Below are 14,829 nucleotides of genomic sequence, written 5' to 3' on the forward strand. Positions count from 1 at the left end.
AAAGAAAATTTCCTGGAAAAACGCGCATACTTGAAAAAAAACGTTTAATTTTTTGATTCGATTTTTGTTTGTCGAATTTTTGATGCAAATTTTGTTTTGTTTTTGATTGAAAAATTTGAAAAAAATGTTCAATTCATTAACGAAAAATAATGGAAAAACACCGAAAAAAATTCAACGTATCGATGGATTATTAACGTTATCATCATCGAATAAGAAAAAAATTTCATTAAAAAATCTGAATAAAAATCATCATCCAATCATAATTGAAATACATTTTAATTATGGTCAAATTCGACAAGATTTATTTGCAAAATTTGCTATCAATATATTTGAATATATACTTTATGATCGTATGGCCATACCGATACCATTTGGTTGTATGAATAAAATGGATTGTTCGTTTTCGAACGAATCGAATAAGAAAAAATTATTACAAACATTTACAAAATTGAAATTAATATTCAATTTTTTAATCGAATTATTTATCAAATCAAATATTCATATCCATTCTATTGCATTATTGTTTGGTGATTCATTACGTTTTGCACGTGAAATATTCATTATAAATTTAGAAAAATTAAATATTTTCAATGAACAGAATCGAAAATGTTTACCATTTCTAACATTACGTTATATGATTAATAATTTTTATAAACGATTATTGAATGAAATCCCTGAAGAAATGCCACAACTTTATACTAATCAAAAATCAAAAATTAATTCAAAAAATATTCTATTTACAGTGAAAATTTCTGCCGAAAATATTGATCAATTACGAATATTTATTGAAACGTATTCGAAAGAAAATCATTCGGATTTATCGGAATCAAATTTTCAATTGAATATTGACAATACTACACATCGTCTTGGATCTATAATAAGTCGTATTACTCATTTTAAATTTGATCATTATCATCCTGATAACATAATGATGTTGAATGGTGAAAATTTTGAAATTTATCGTGAAAATGATGATGAATTTGATGAAATTATTGAAGAAAAAATTATCATTTCAAATTCAGCCATCACTACTACTACCACTAATGATGATAATGATTCCGAATCGGTTGATAATTTATCCAAACAAACAAACATATCAACAACAGCTACTAAAATTTCGTCGAATGAAGAATATCGTGACATTTCTCAACAACCGCAACCAAAACAATCAACAATCGATGAAATGAATACATTTTGGGTTCAAATTTGTTCACCGATTCGTTGTGTTGATAAAATTTAACAGAAACCAAAGAAACTCTGAAAAACCATAGACCAATTTTATTTATTTATTTATTGATTATCTACAAAAAAAATATTGATGCATTTCTTAATTTATTTATTTATTTAAAAAAATTTCAATCCGTCATTTATGAACGGATTGGGATTGTTGCTTTTTTTTCAAACAAAAAATCATGTGAATGTTCGATGAGAAAATTTTTTTTTTCAAAATTTCCAAAAAATAAACCATTTTTCTTCTTGTTTGATAAAAAATGATCATTTTCAGTAATGATTTTCGTAATTATTCCAATGAAATAATCAATTTAAAGGTGGAAAAATTTTTCAATGAAAATCAACATTATAAATTGACAATCAAACGATATAAATGTTTATGGTTTCGTAGAATTTTTTTCATCATTTTTTTGATATTTATTATCATTAATTTATGGCTATTTCAACAACAAAATTTAACGGTAATTATCAAACGATTATTTGATTTCACTAAAATGAAATTTTTCTTGGTTTTCCCTTCGTTATTCGACATATTTTAGCTCTCACTATTCACCATTCTGATCATAACATTCATAACGTTGATTTACATTTTTCAGCCGGTTGTTGAAGGTTTGTTTGTTTGATTGATTGATTGATTCATCATATGATTCTTAATTTTCAATTTCAATCAATTTTTACACCAGAATCAGTCATTTTATTTGATAATTTTCAAGGTATTGAATATGAAAAAAAATATCTATTTCAAAAAAAATCCAACTGTATTTTTATCAATACAAATAATGTGATAATTAATGAAGCTATTACAATGGTTTGTTTGGTTTTTGCTTCCAATTTGATGTTTAACCCCCTTTTTTTGTTCAATTTTTGTCAAATAGCAAAAAGTAATTTTCTATCTGATTGCCATACCGGTTGATATTCGACATTTAGTATTACGAGATTCGGAATATACCACCATCGATCATCATCAATCAAATAATGATCAAGCCAATCGAATTTATACCGAACAAATGAATTTGATTCCATTATTCATACATACATTACCATGCTTGGATTGTTTAAAGATTATCTATAATTTTATTATACAATTTCGTAATCAAAGAGAAAATGAAATGAAAATTTATTCATAAATTATAATTTTTGAGCAAACAAATCCTAAAAAAAATCATATTGATATCGATTTGGATTTGGATTTATATTTATAAATAAAAAAACAAATTGAAAATAAAATAAATGAAATTAAAAATGTAATCAATTGAATATAACAGATTAAATGATGTTGATCTTCATCATCGATAGTTGTTGGATCATCAATGATAATCAGATTCGAATCATCATCATCATCATCGATAGTATCGATATTAAATTCGATTCGTTCATCATCCACATCATCATCATCATCATTGAAATGATCAAATTCGAATCGTTCCGGTATTATTGTCGTTGCCATTATCGTATCGTTATCGTTAATCATCATCAACGGTATTGTCATCGATATTGAAACATTTTGAATTAAAGTTATTCGATAAAGAATTATTAATGAAAACAATAATAATGATGATTGAAAATATTTATTGTTTGATGCCATTGTTAGTTATGACGATGTTGTTGTTGATGATGATTCAATTTGAGTAAAAAAAATTCAAGTGAAATCATCAAGCATGTTATAGAAATTGTTGTTGATGGCGATGATAATGATCATCATTTTCGATTTCAATCATGCCATATCATTGACATACTTCTTCCTATTCATCACCATCGTCATCAAAAAATAATAATCAAATCACCTTTATCATCAAATCGAATCAAATCAAAAAAATCAAAATTGATTTTATGGTCAATGCCAATCGATTGTATGCGTATGATGGTTGGTTGTGTATCATAATCGACGATTATCATTATCAAATGAAAATCCAAAGATAAAAAACGAAAATCATATACTTTTATTTATCAAATCGTTTCACCAACAAAGAAGAAGACAAAATCGTCAAAAAAAAAAATTTCAAAACAAAGGTTCTTCATTTTTTTTGTTTTTTTTTGTAAAAAATCAATAATAATTAGAGACAGAAGAAAAGCAAAAAGAAAAAACAAACATTCGATTGATTGATTGACAAGTGGAATCATTATTATATTATTATTATTATATAAATGTGAGTAAAATTGGTTAGTTTTTTTTGGATAATTATATTTATCATGGATGGATCCACATTTTTGTTTTTACCAAAAAAAAAATTAAAATATCATCATCAGGTTTAGGTAAAAATAAGAAATGAAAATGAAAAAAATCTTTAGATGAGAGGGGTGCCTATAGAAATTTGTTTAATTCGAATCAAGCTTTTGTTTTGCAGGAATAATAATCATCATTCGATTTATTCATTCAATGTTTTCATTATTCGGCAATCATTTCGATTTATTTAATCCATTCGAATATATTTTGGTTTGATGATGATCATTATTCAATTTATTTATTGATCTTAGATGAGTATTACCATTATTTTTTGATTTTGTTTTATTATTATCATCATTATTATCATTAAAAATGAATTTATCATCATCATCATCATCAGCTACTTCAAGAAAATCTTCTTCATCTTCATCATCAGAACGAATATCTTTGATCTGTTAATGAAAAACAAGAAAAAAATTCAATATGGATCGATTGATTGATTAGGTAAGGGGGAAGAGTGAAAAAATTACATACACCATTATTATTCCAAGCTTGTATAGCAACACGAATAATAAAATAAGTCCAAATAATATGTAATATTTGTAAAGCAATTAATAATGAATTAAATATATAATATGCTGGAAACATAGGAACCAAACCGACAGCAATATATGATGAATAATATATAATACGATATGGTAATAAACCAATTCGTGATATAATCCAACATAATGCAAATACATTAAATACAATATCGGCTATATGTTGTTTTTTTACATAGGCCATCATTTTGGCGCCCTTTTTTCAAACAATAAACAAATTAGATAAGTTAATTTGAAAATAAAATCAATCAATCAATCAAATTACCTCAAGTGGAATATCAGCAAAATCATGTATAACTAATACAAGTGTACCGATACGAATTAGATTACATGCCCATGAAAAACTTAACAAACATAATGTTACAACATGATGAACAAACATTACCCAAAAATCCTGTCCAAAAAAAAATAAATGATCAAATTATCGATCAAAATCAATAAAATATTATATTAACCTTTCGTTGAACATCAACAAATTGTGAAAATAATAATGATAAGTAGAAAGCGGATTCAATATTATAATACCACCATTCTTCAGTTGAAACAAACTAAAATGAAACAAAAACAACAACAAAAAAATGAATAATTCTCACTTTTATCAAGGCAAAAATTACTTACATGATGTGGATAATCAAGAAAACAATAAACTGAATCCCACATCCATGGTTTCTATGATATATAAAAAAAATCAATGGATAATGTTGTTATTTTTCAAAGAAAAAAAATTGTTTGGAAAACAAAAACAAAAAACAAACTTACATTCCATAATACAATAAGACCATAGATAAACATTGTACAATAAAATAAACATCTCCACCTGGATTAATGAATGAAAAAAGGTAAGGTAAGGTAATTTAATAGGAAATTTGAATCGTCGATGAATAAAATAGAATAGATAAATAAACACATACGCGCTTTCAGTGAATTTGGATAAAATTGTCGGTTTACTTTGTGCTGAACGTAATCGCATCCATCTTTGAATTTTCCGTTCATTACAATCCAATTGTTTACATAATCCTAAAAGCTAAACAAAACAAAAAAATTGAAATGAAAATTCCAAAAAAACAGAAGAAGATTCAAATATCTATCTATCAAACACCTACTTGTTCATTGGATAATTTTCCTCTTGTTTGACGATATGTTTCTTCCAATGTTTTATTAGCTGTTGGTGGATTTGGTCGTTTTGGTGGTAAACCTAACCAAATACCCAATGGTATGAATATAAAACTGAAAATGACAGAAAAAGAAAAGAAAAAAACAGAAATTTTTGATGATCAAATTATAGACCTTATTTACGAAACAAAAAACCAAGGAAAACACCCATTCATATGACATAAAATTAATAACCGCAAACATTATTATATTTTTCTTTTGGGTGTGTTTGTAATGTTTGATTTAGCGGTTATTATTATAAAAATAATGATACATACCGATTAAAAATTATACGTATTATAATTAAAATAATAGCCGTATATGCTGAATAATAAAGATCATTAAAATGACGATAATCATTTTGTTCATATAATTGCCATGTTGCATTTGGTGGTGTCCAAATATCTTCATTCCAAAATGCTAGACGAAATTTTTCGAATGTTTTCATCATTTTGTTGTTGTTAGGTTTCGATAAAGTTTTCTTCAAGAATCAAAAAAAAAAACAACAATTCTTCTTTAGAATAATATTTCGTTATTTTCAGGCGAAAAAAATGGTATTTTACAACAAAAAAAAACTTGAATCAATGAATCACATTGAAAAATATCATCATTATGGTCAACATTATCTTGTTTTTATTTTCGATTGATTGATTTTAATTTGATTTGAATTTTTTCCAATATTGTTGTTGTTGTTTTTTCTTCGATTATTCGAAGTCGAAATACTGTGTATATAATGATGTAATGAGGGACCGAGGTGGGTGAAAAAGAGAAAAAAAACAAAAAACAAAAACAAAAAGATAGAGTTAGTGAGTGAAATCAACAACAGCAAAAACAAACTTTGTTTTCCAACAAAAAACTCAATCAAAAACAAAATATTTCAAAGTTTTTCTTGTTATAGTTCCAGAAATGTCAATCATCGAAAAACAAACCAGACCAGCAAAAAACAGAAAATTGGATTCGAATCAATTTCGATCGAATCGGCCAAAAAATCTCAAAATAGTAACATTTTTTTTTGATAATAAACAAACAAAACATTCGATTGATCGAATGTTTTGAACGAAAATTATTGAAACCTGTCATATTCAATCATCCATTTCATACCGAAATTTCCATTTCAAAAACAAAAAACAAAAAACCAATTTAAAAGATCATCAATCATTGATCAATAATCGATCGATCGATCAAATTTAAATCGATCATCATTAATATTTAGGTGAAAAAAACAACTAACAAACGAACGAATGAATGAAAATGGCTTGGAAATCCGGAAAGAAAACTCGTTTCAAAATGAAAGAAAATCCAGTTCATCATCGAGTAATTATGAATTTTTGTTTTTTCTCATTTTATAATTTTAAATTTAACTTTTTTTTCAATTAAAACAAAATAAGGGTTACCGTAAACAATCAGTCACATCCATCATTCCATTTGCAACGGGAAAAAATTCAATTTTGAAAAACAGAAAATTTTTCATTATCGATGTGCCTGTCTTTCTGTAAACAACCAAAGAAGATTTTACATTGTAAATATATCTCATTTCAATCATCAAAATTTTAAAAAAAATTTTTTGGCAAATTGTCAACAAGTGCAATCAACAACGCAAGCATCACTTAACTTGTATAGGAAATGATCTGATCATTTAACATCATCCTTTTTTTCCTATTTGTTTAAAAAAATTACAATCAACATTAACAAACAGCGCATCTGTATGATCAGCCAAGTTCACTGGCATTTTTTTCCATTCAATTAACGGCAGAAAAAAAAACAAAAACAAAAAACAAAATCAATATTGAAAGAGAAAAACGATAGGATCAAGAAAAATGATCGATAAGTAATTAAATATTTTGTCGTAATTTGATTTAATCTCAACAGAAATTTAATCTCGTTTAAGTGTGTAAAAATTAGCAAAACCCAAAACCCAAAACAATGAATCATCATCATCGAAAAATGAATCATATCAAACCCGAAATAATAATAATATTTTCTTAAAATATTGAAAATTGATATATGGATGATGGTTTCAACATAGGCGAAATGATGATGATAAAATGTTTTACTCGGGTAAGTAACAAAAAACAAAAACAAAAAATAGGTGATATTCAGGAAAGAAAAAACAATGTGATCACGATTTTTTCTGTTTTGTTTTGTTTCCAGTTAAACACTAGGTATGGAAAAAAAATCATTGATTCATCACGAAATGTCGTCGTCGTTTTTTTCCCCGTTTGATTTTCAAAAAAAAAAAAAAAAAAAAATAGAGCGAGCAAAACAACAACAGAAAGAAACAAAACAAAATTACCGGTTATTTGATTGATGTTTCGAGGTTTATCACATTGAAACACAACTAAAATGGTGATAATGATGTTATTGTTGTCGGTGGTGATGGTGATGATAATAAAACCGTATGAATTTCAAAGATGCTGATGTTGGTGGTGGTGGTGATATAAGACGATTAAATGAAACTGGAACTCGAAGAATTTCAAAACTTTGATGGCCTTTTTTGGTTTATTCACAACAAATCAACAACCAAAAAAAAAACTTTGAACAAAAAAAGTTTTATCTTTCCATTTTTTTTTTCGTCAATTCTCAACAACAACAAACAAACGAACGGTTTACTTTGGATTTTTGTTGTTGAAATGATAATGATGATGATGATTGAAAATCACAAAACTGATTGCAATTTTTCTCTCTCTCTATCTCGTGTTTATGGTTGGCAGCAGCATTCACTAATCAACGAAAAAAAAAACACACCACCACGGTTAAATAATAATGATAAAAACGTGGGTCCACAATACACAAATATAGCCAAGACTGAATATATATAGAGGCATCCTGTTTTAAAAAACTGCTGATATATGGGTTGCAGGTATAATACACTATGGCCTGTTATATCATCAATATTGGCTACCGAATGTGGTAGTAGTAGTATGTATGATGGTATAGAAATATGATTATGGCGTGGTCTTTGGGCGAATTTTTTTTTTGGATTTGATAATAGTGGTGGTGATAGTGGAAGTGATAGCAGCATACCCCAATGGTGCATACGGCAAAAACATTCGAATTTTCAGTTTTGTTCGAGGAAAAAAAAATTCAAAAAATTTTTGAAATTTTTTTTTGAAAATAATCAATATTGGCGCGCGTGTTTGTTTCTCTTTTCTTTATCCCAATCTTATCCGTGTGTTTGATAAAAGAAAAAAATTCAAAGATGAAAAAATGATGATAAGAAATTCAAAGAAAATTTGATCGAGATATGATTGAAACTATGGTTGATAATATCATTCAAGATATGTATCTTTTGTAAAAAAATTTTTTATTTTCATTCGTTTTGAAATCAAAAGTTAATTTGTTTTTTTTTTTCATTTGTCAAGTAAGTATATTTCAACTTATACAGCAAAAGTTCAGTTCATTTCTGTTTTGATCAGTACTTTTGTTAACAACAACAACGTACTTGAAATATTTCAAAACAAACATTTTTTTTTTTTTTTTTTGAAATGAATTCCAATTATCAATCAAAATAAGGATAAGTGTGTGTTAAATAAAAATTTTTTTAGATATAAAAAGAGAAACATTGATTTGTATCATTATTTTTTTTATTATTACAAATATTTTATTTATCGATTAAGTGTCTTATCTTTCATCAAAATCTATAGCTAAACATAGAGATTATAAATATCGTAATTTTTTTTTTTGATTGATTATCACATTATTATTATTATTATTGGAAGAGTATTTTGTTGTTGTTGCAATTCGATTCAATCATCAACAGTTATTTCAATCGTATGCAAACATTTGAATAATGAATTATGTTGATTATCTAGATCACCATTATCATTATCATCATCACCGTTTTGGTTGTTATTAAAACGAACATTTCCTTTTTTCATTAAAATTTGTTGATATTTTTCATCAGGTAAACAGCAAATTTCTAATTTATAAACACCTGAATATAAAAATATTAGACCACAATTATGTTGATAGGATTTTTTTGTTTGTAACTGTAAAAATAAGATAATTTTTTGTAATTAGTAAAAAATTTTTTTCTATGGAATAAATTACAAAATTACCTCATTAATACATAATGATTCACAACCATTAATAATTATTTTATCATTAATATTATAATTATGTTTATTTGTCAGCGAAACATTCTGATAATCTTGATAATAAACCAAATATAAACGTAGTAATTTTAAATTTGTATCCGAATTATTTAATAAATTAATTTGAATTGATAATTGTTCACCAGTTTTAAGGCCATTTATTTCACCAAATGAACTACGAAATATAGTGGAATTTAATTGAATTTCTGTATGAAAAAAATACGGAAGAAAAGGGTTAAAATGATGAATCAAATGAAGGGTTAAATTCAAAAAAAAAACCTTACCACTTTGTATTGGCGGTATCAGCAATGATTTAAGTAATTCATTAGAATATGGTACTTTTTCAACAAACACTATACCATCATCATGATCATTATTTTGCATTATCCAACGTAAATTAATTTGTTTTAATAAATGTTGTTTACATTTTAATAATATTGCTTCTAATTTTTCATCAGTTGGAAAAATATTTGTTAAAAAATCAATATTTTTTGTTGTCGTGGTTGTTGTTGATTTATTACTATGATGATGATTTTGTAATAATGATTTTTGAATTAGTTTACAATCATCATTATTATCATCATTATTGGCAAGATTTAATGGACAACGCTTAATTGGTACAGGTATACGACATTTTTCTTTTGGTTCAATTAACATTTCTTTATTCGTTGAATAATTTAGATTAATTTCTTGTTCGGTTGCATTCAATGTATCGAATACTAAATAACATTCATCCATTCTATATATGAGTGAAGGGGAAAGGGAAAAAGGAAAGCAAAGAGTTAAAAAAAAGTTCAAAAAATGCATTAAAACGATCATGTTACATCAATGTTGGAAAAATGAAGAAACAAAAATTAACACTTACTGTTCAGCTTGTATAACATCCCAATGTGTAATTAGAATTGATGATTTAATTTCAATAATAAAATAAATATTTACACGACGACAAAATCCAGAATTTAATCCCGGTCCACCACTATATTCTAATTGTAAACATAATTCAACAAGCTAGTTAAAAAAGGGGAAAGAAAAAACAAAACCGAAACCATTAACCATATTTGAAATGAACAAACAAACAAAAACAAAACAATATTTACTTTTGGTTGTGAAATTTCATCCGAAAAATCCATTTCATCATCCATTTTGTTTGTTACAAAATTGTTGTTGTTGTTGTTGTTATTGGCCATCAACATTGTTGTTGTTGATGAAAGATCATTTGAACTTTTTCTTGATGATTGCAGTTCATTAATAAAATTGGCCAATTTTTTCGAACCTAATAATTGTTGTTTTTTTATTGTTGTTGTCGGTTGTTGTTGTTGTTGTTGAATACCAGATTCATTAATATTTGTAAATTTATTGCTTTTAACATCATTTTGATCATTATTTAACGATTTAGCCGCCAGTATAAAATCACCTTTAGCCGATAATTTTATATCAAATTCAATTGATAAACCAGGACCAAATGGTAATTGATTTTCAATCCTTTCAATATCCCATTCAATATCGATAAGATTTTTTTCTAGATGAAAATTTTTCTTCTGTTTCTTTTGCTTATTTCGATGATGATGATTTTGTTGTTTTGGATAGATAATTTTCATATTAATCAAATCAATCAATTCATCCATATTCGTACTGATATTGGTCAATTTTATACGATAATTTTTTTGTTGACCTTCAAACAGGGAAATAAAATTTGAATTACCAATATAACAATCCGGGAACATATCTTTAATATTGTTGTTAATAATATTAATTCCTTTAGCCAAACAAATATCATCATTTAAATCCATAGCATTTGTACATTGTGCACACATTAATGGTAAACGTTGTACAATTTCAACAGTAAATTTTGATGGTAATTTTAATTTTTTTGCATTCGGTAATTGTTTCAAATGACAATCTGATTTTATACCAAGTGTATGAATTTTATAACCAAGTATATCTAATATACCGGATGACCGAGGTATACCGGTCAATGAAATATTTGTACATGTTGAATTTGGTTGTATTTTTAATGATGTATCATGTTTTGGTTCGAATACAACACCATCAGTCATCATTATTATTGATGTTATATTCAATTCAATCGGTAGATAATTATGTAAACTTAATGATATTGAACCAATATGACCTTCAGACCAATAAAAATTCATTTTCGTAACAGAATTTGCATTTTTATAACTATTTCTTTCGGGTGATCGATTCAATTGTAATGGTGTATATATGAATGGTCCAGAATATTTATATTCAGTTTCTTCATCATTATCATTATGATTATATCGTAGTTTATAAAGTTTTAGATACGGTTTTAATGGTTCAATTTTAAAATAAACAACCGTTGGAAATTTAGTAAAATTTACCGATGGTATCGTTACACCGTTTGTTAATCTTAATGGTACAGGTGAACCTTCACCACATTTCGTTGATAATGATGATAATTTTGTTGCAAATTCTTGTCGTTGATTAGCTGTTATATTTGTAAATAAACATTGTAACATAAAACTTAAATGACGAATTGCTAATGTTTCATTTTGCATTTTTAATGATGTAGTTATAATTTCTTGTAATAATTGTACATGTATGGCTGACCAATTTATATTACCACATTTTAAACGTTCATCATATTCATTTGGATTCAATGTTAAACCATAACCATACAATGCAGGTAATAGAAGAAAATAACATTTTTCCCAATCTAAATTTTTTGCTTGTGAAACAGTTTTTAATGCTGCAAAACGTTTAAAAAATGCTGCTTTTCGATAAAAACCAATCGTTTCGTATAGTTGTGAAATACGAAGTAAACGTTCGATCTATTTTGACAGGAAAGGTAAGTAGGTAGGTAGGAAAGTAATGAAGGAAACAATCGATTAATCGATATTCAAAAGGAAACAAACAATCAAATTCGAAATCAAAAAAAAAAATTTACCTGATCTTCAATCGATTGATTTAATGATATAAATACAGCATTCTGTATGAAATCCGATGCTTTTAAATAACGGCGAAAAAATGTTAATGTTTTTGCCGCTTTAAAACTACATTCAAATTCAATGACAGCCGCACCACGATACTAAAATTTATGCGAAAAAAAATGAAAAATGAAAAGATAACTCGAAAAAAACGAAAAATCAATCAATTACCAATGCATAATTAGAAGCAGCTTCTTTATATTTATCATAAAATTGATCAAACGTAAGTATACTTTTTATTAATATTTTATTTGTTATGATTTGTTGATCAATCTGGGAATCTTCTAATGCAATTTGTTTCATTGATCGACCTAATTCAGTACGCGCTATTTCATAATCTTTTCGAGATAATAAATCATTAATTAATCCATTTGAATTGAATGAATATTCATGTCGAAGTTTATGAATATACTGCCAACGTTTTGGAAATAATAACACTAATGATGCTGAACAAAGTCCTTCATATGCTGATGCAAGCCACAGTTTATCATTAACACCTTTAAGATATTCAATAGCGGTTATATAATTTAAAAATGATTCTTGCGGTAAACCGGTCATCAATGAAAGATCGGCAATATGTTTTTGCATACGACCCAAACATTTTCTACGAAACGAACGTGTATCCGTATCTAAACCAATTAAATCTTTTTTTTCACATGGTGCCATTAATAATGGTATTTTATCTTTTTTTTCTCTTGTTTTATCTAAACGTTTTGATTCCAGTGTCCAAAACAGACCATTTAAAAAATCTTTTGTTTTCAATTGAATTTCTTGACAACATTGTTCATTTGATTCAAATTGAATAAATTCATTTGCAGATGAATGATGCTGATGGCTGATTGATGGATCACAGTTAGACGATGATAATGGCGGGGACAACGATGTTGTCGATGAAGAATGTGCGCGTTTATGTGTCGCCGATGTCGATGTTGTTTGCTGTGCCAAATCATTTGATGATAAATGTGAAACACGAGAATCATCGTTTGTTATTGATAACAATTTTGAATCCAATGATTTATTACGAGAATGTGTACGTTGACGATTACGTTGAGAATTATCGTTGAGAATCATATTATCACCATCATTATCATTGATTATCGGTGGTAATGAATAATTATCTTTTGATTCCACTAAAATTTTATCATTTGATTTTGATTTGGTTGGTGTTGAAAGATTCGATTGAGAATTTTTCGAAGATATGGATGATGCAGACGATGATGATGATGATGATAAACGATTTACACGACTTGTAAAACAAGTATGATCAGATGTAATATAAAGTTGTCCACCAATATCAAAATCAAGTATTGGATCAATTTCATTATTAGCTAAATTGTTGGCTGAATTTGTTGTTGTTGTTGTTTCGGTAATTTTTCTATCATCATTATCACCATTGATTGAAGGTTCATCAACAATTTCATTCGATGTTTGATCGCCTGGCTACAAAAGGACAAAAACAAAAATGAAAAAATCGAAAATTTTGTTGTTCCCTCGGATACAAACCTTCGATTCATCGATTGATTCATCATTCGATTGTAAATTTTGTATAATAAAACATTTCGAATCAAACAATGTATTTGTATAGGTATCATGAATTGTTTTATGTAATTCACTTATGGATTCAATTTCATTTTTATTAAATGATTGTGCTATGGTTATCAGGCCAATTAATTTACGATGTGCTTGAAAATCACCCCAATCATTATTATCAATTGAATATGATTGTTTATAACGTATACGTATTTGCCGTTCGAATCCATTAATTTTATTATTCAATATTTTTAATTCATTTAATTTGATTATATTTTTATATATTAAATCGAATAATTGTTGATTCATTTGTGGACCTTGTAATTATCAAAAATGGAAATTTAATTATTCACCATGAAAACCAAAAAAAAGAAAACAAGAAAAAAACATACCGATCGGTTTGACAACAATCAACAACGATTGATGATCTTCACTGAATTGATCATAATCAGGAACGCTCATGATTGATTTATTCGTTTGTTTGGTTGGTTGTAAATTCTTTAAAATTATTCTAAAGTTTTTCTGAATTTTACATAATTAATTAGAAAAGCTGAATTACAGAAAAATTGAATTAAATCGAAAAAAAAAACAAAAACAAAACAAAAATCGATGGGTGTATAAAAATCAACATTTGTACTATGGAAAATTTCCCTGTAAATCGTTTTGGATAGAAAATCTTTACAGAAATTAGAATCTTTTTTTTTGAAAAAAAAATCGTTCGAAAATCCTTGAACTTCGGAATTTTTAAAATTCATAATTACCAACCAAAAAAAAACAACCTAATTAAAAAAATAATTACCTGTCCAATAAAATCATCAAAAACCAACGTCCAATAAGGTAAGCTTAAAAATCATAATTAATATTGAATTGATGCAAAAAAAGCAATGATGATAATGATGATGGTTGATTGTAAATCATCATTATCATCGACACCCGCGTCATAAAATTTTTTGATTGGAAATATAATCCTTAATTAGATTAGGATTTTTTCTTTCTTTTTTTTGAAAAATAACTTTCATTTATCACCACTTCAAAACATATGTTATCATTGATAAGAGAAATCAGAATAGGAAAAAGAAAAATTTACAAAC

At 26.5% G+C, this 14,829-nt stretch overlaps 4 protein-coding genes and 1 long non-coding RNA gene across 5 annotated transcripts; 3 read left to right on the forward strand and 2 right to left on the reverse strand.

Annotated features, from left to right (window-relative positions):
• The first annotated feature begins 7 nt into the window (after positions 1-7).
• On the forward strand, positions 8-1,331 carry LOC113795564 (uncharacterized). Its single transcript, XM_027345754.2, has one exon. The coding sequence runs from the start codon at positions 125-127 to the stop codon at positions 1,238-1,240; it is 1,116 nt and encodes a 371-aa protein (XP_027201555.2). The 5' UTR covers positions 8-124; the 3' UTR covers positions 1,241-1,331.
• A 46-nt stretch (positions 1,332-1,377) lies between these two features.
• LOC113795566 (uncharacterized) lies at positions 1,378-2,358 on the forward strand. The gene is made up of 4 exons (XM_027345755.2): positions 1,378-1,691; positions 1,770-1,839; positions 1,914-2,038; positions 2,106-2,358. Exons 1-4 carry the CDS (start codon positions 1,491-1,493, stop codon positions 2,355-2,357), a joined length of 648 nt encoding a protein of 215 aa, XP_027201556.2. The 5' UTR covers positions 1,378-1,490; the 3' UTR covers position 2,358.
• On the reverse strand, positions 2,324-7,963 carry LOC113795595 (ceramide synthase 6-like). The gene is made up of 10 exons (XM_027345789.2): positions 7,442-7,963; positions 5,427-5,629; positions 5,100-5,223; positions 4,908-5,020; positions 4,756-4,813; positions 4,615-4,665; positions 4,452-4,544; positions 4,262-4,390; positions 3,929-4,192; positions 2,324-3,846 (listed from the first exon to the last, which is right to left on the reverse strand). The coding sequence occupies exons 2-10, from the start codon at positions 5,597-5,599 to the stop codon at positions 3,628-3,630; spliced, it is 1,224 nt and encodes a 407-aa protein (XP_027201590.2). The 5' UTR covers positions 5,600-5,629; positions 7,442-7,963; the 3' UTR covers positions 2,324-3,627.
• On the forward strand, positions 5,621-7,942 carry LOC142645669 (uncharacterized). The gene is made up of 4 exons (XR_012846742.1): positions 5,621-6,462; positions 6,537-6,976; positions 7,037-7,206; positions 7,300-7,942. It is a non-coding gene; the product is annotated as an uncharacterized LOC142645669 (long non-coding RNA).
• A 681-nt stretch (positions 7,964-8,644) lies between the features above and the next one.
• brun (trafficking protein particle complex subunit brun) lies at positions 8,645-14,637 on the reverse strand. The gene is made up of 10 exons (XM_075822516.1): positions 14,538-14,637; positions 14,131-14,260; positions 13,712-14,055; positions 12,380-13,648; positions 12,169-12,309; positions 10,340-12,052; positions 10,108-10,250; positions 9,527-9,981; positions 9,207-9,448; positions 8,645-9,137 (listed from the first exon to the last, which is right to left on the reverse strand). Exons 2-10 carry the CDS (start codon positions 14,198-14,200, stop codon positions 8,895-8,897), a joined length of 4,620 nt encoding a protein of 1,539 aa, XP_075678631.1. The 5' UTR covers positions 14,201-14,260; positions 14,538-14,637; the 3' UTR covers positions 8,645-8,894.
• Between the last annotated feature and the right edge of the window lie 192 nt (positions 14,638-14,829).

This window comes from Dermatophagoides pteronyssinus, unplaced genomic scaffold, assembly GCF_027571235.1.
Source record: "Dermatophagoides pteronyssinus isolate colony J.1.1.1.1 unplaced genomic scaffold, Derpt_VIB-CSIC_2022.12 sq0018, whole genome shotgun sequence".
Taxonomy (NCBI): domain Eukaryota; kingdom Metazoa; phylum Arthropoda; class Arachnida; order Sarcoptiformes; family Pyroglyphidae; genus Dermatophagoides; species Dermatophagoides pteronyssinus.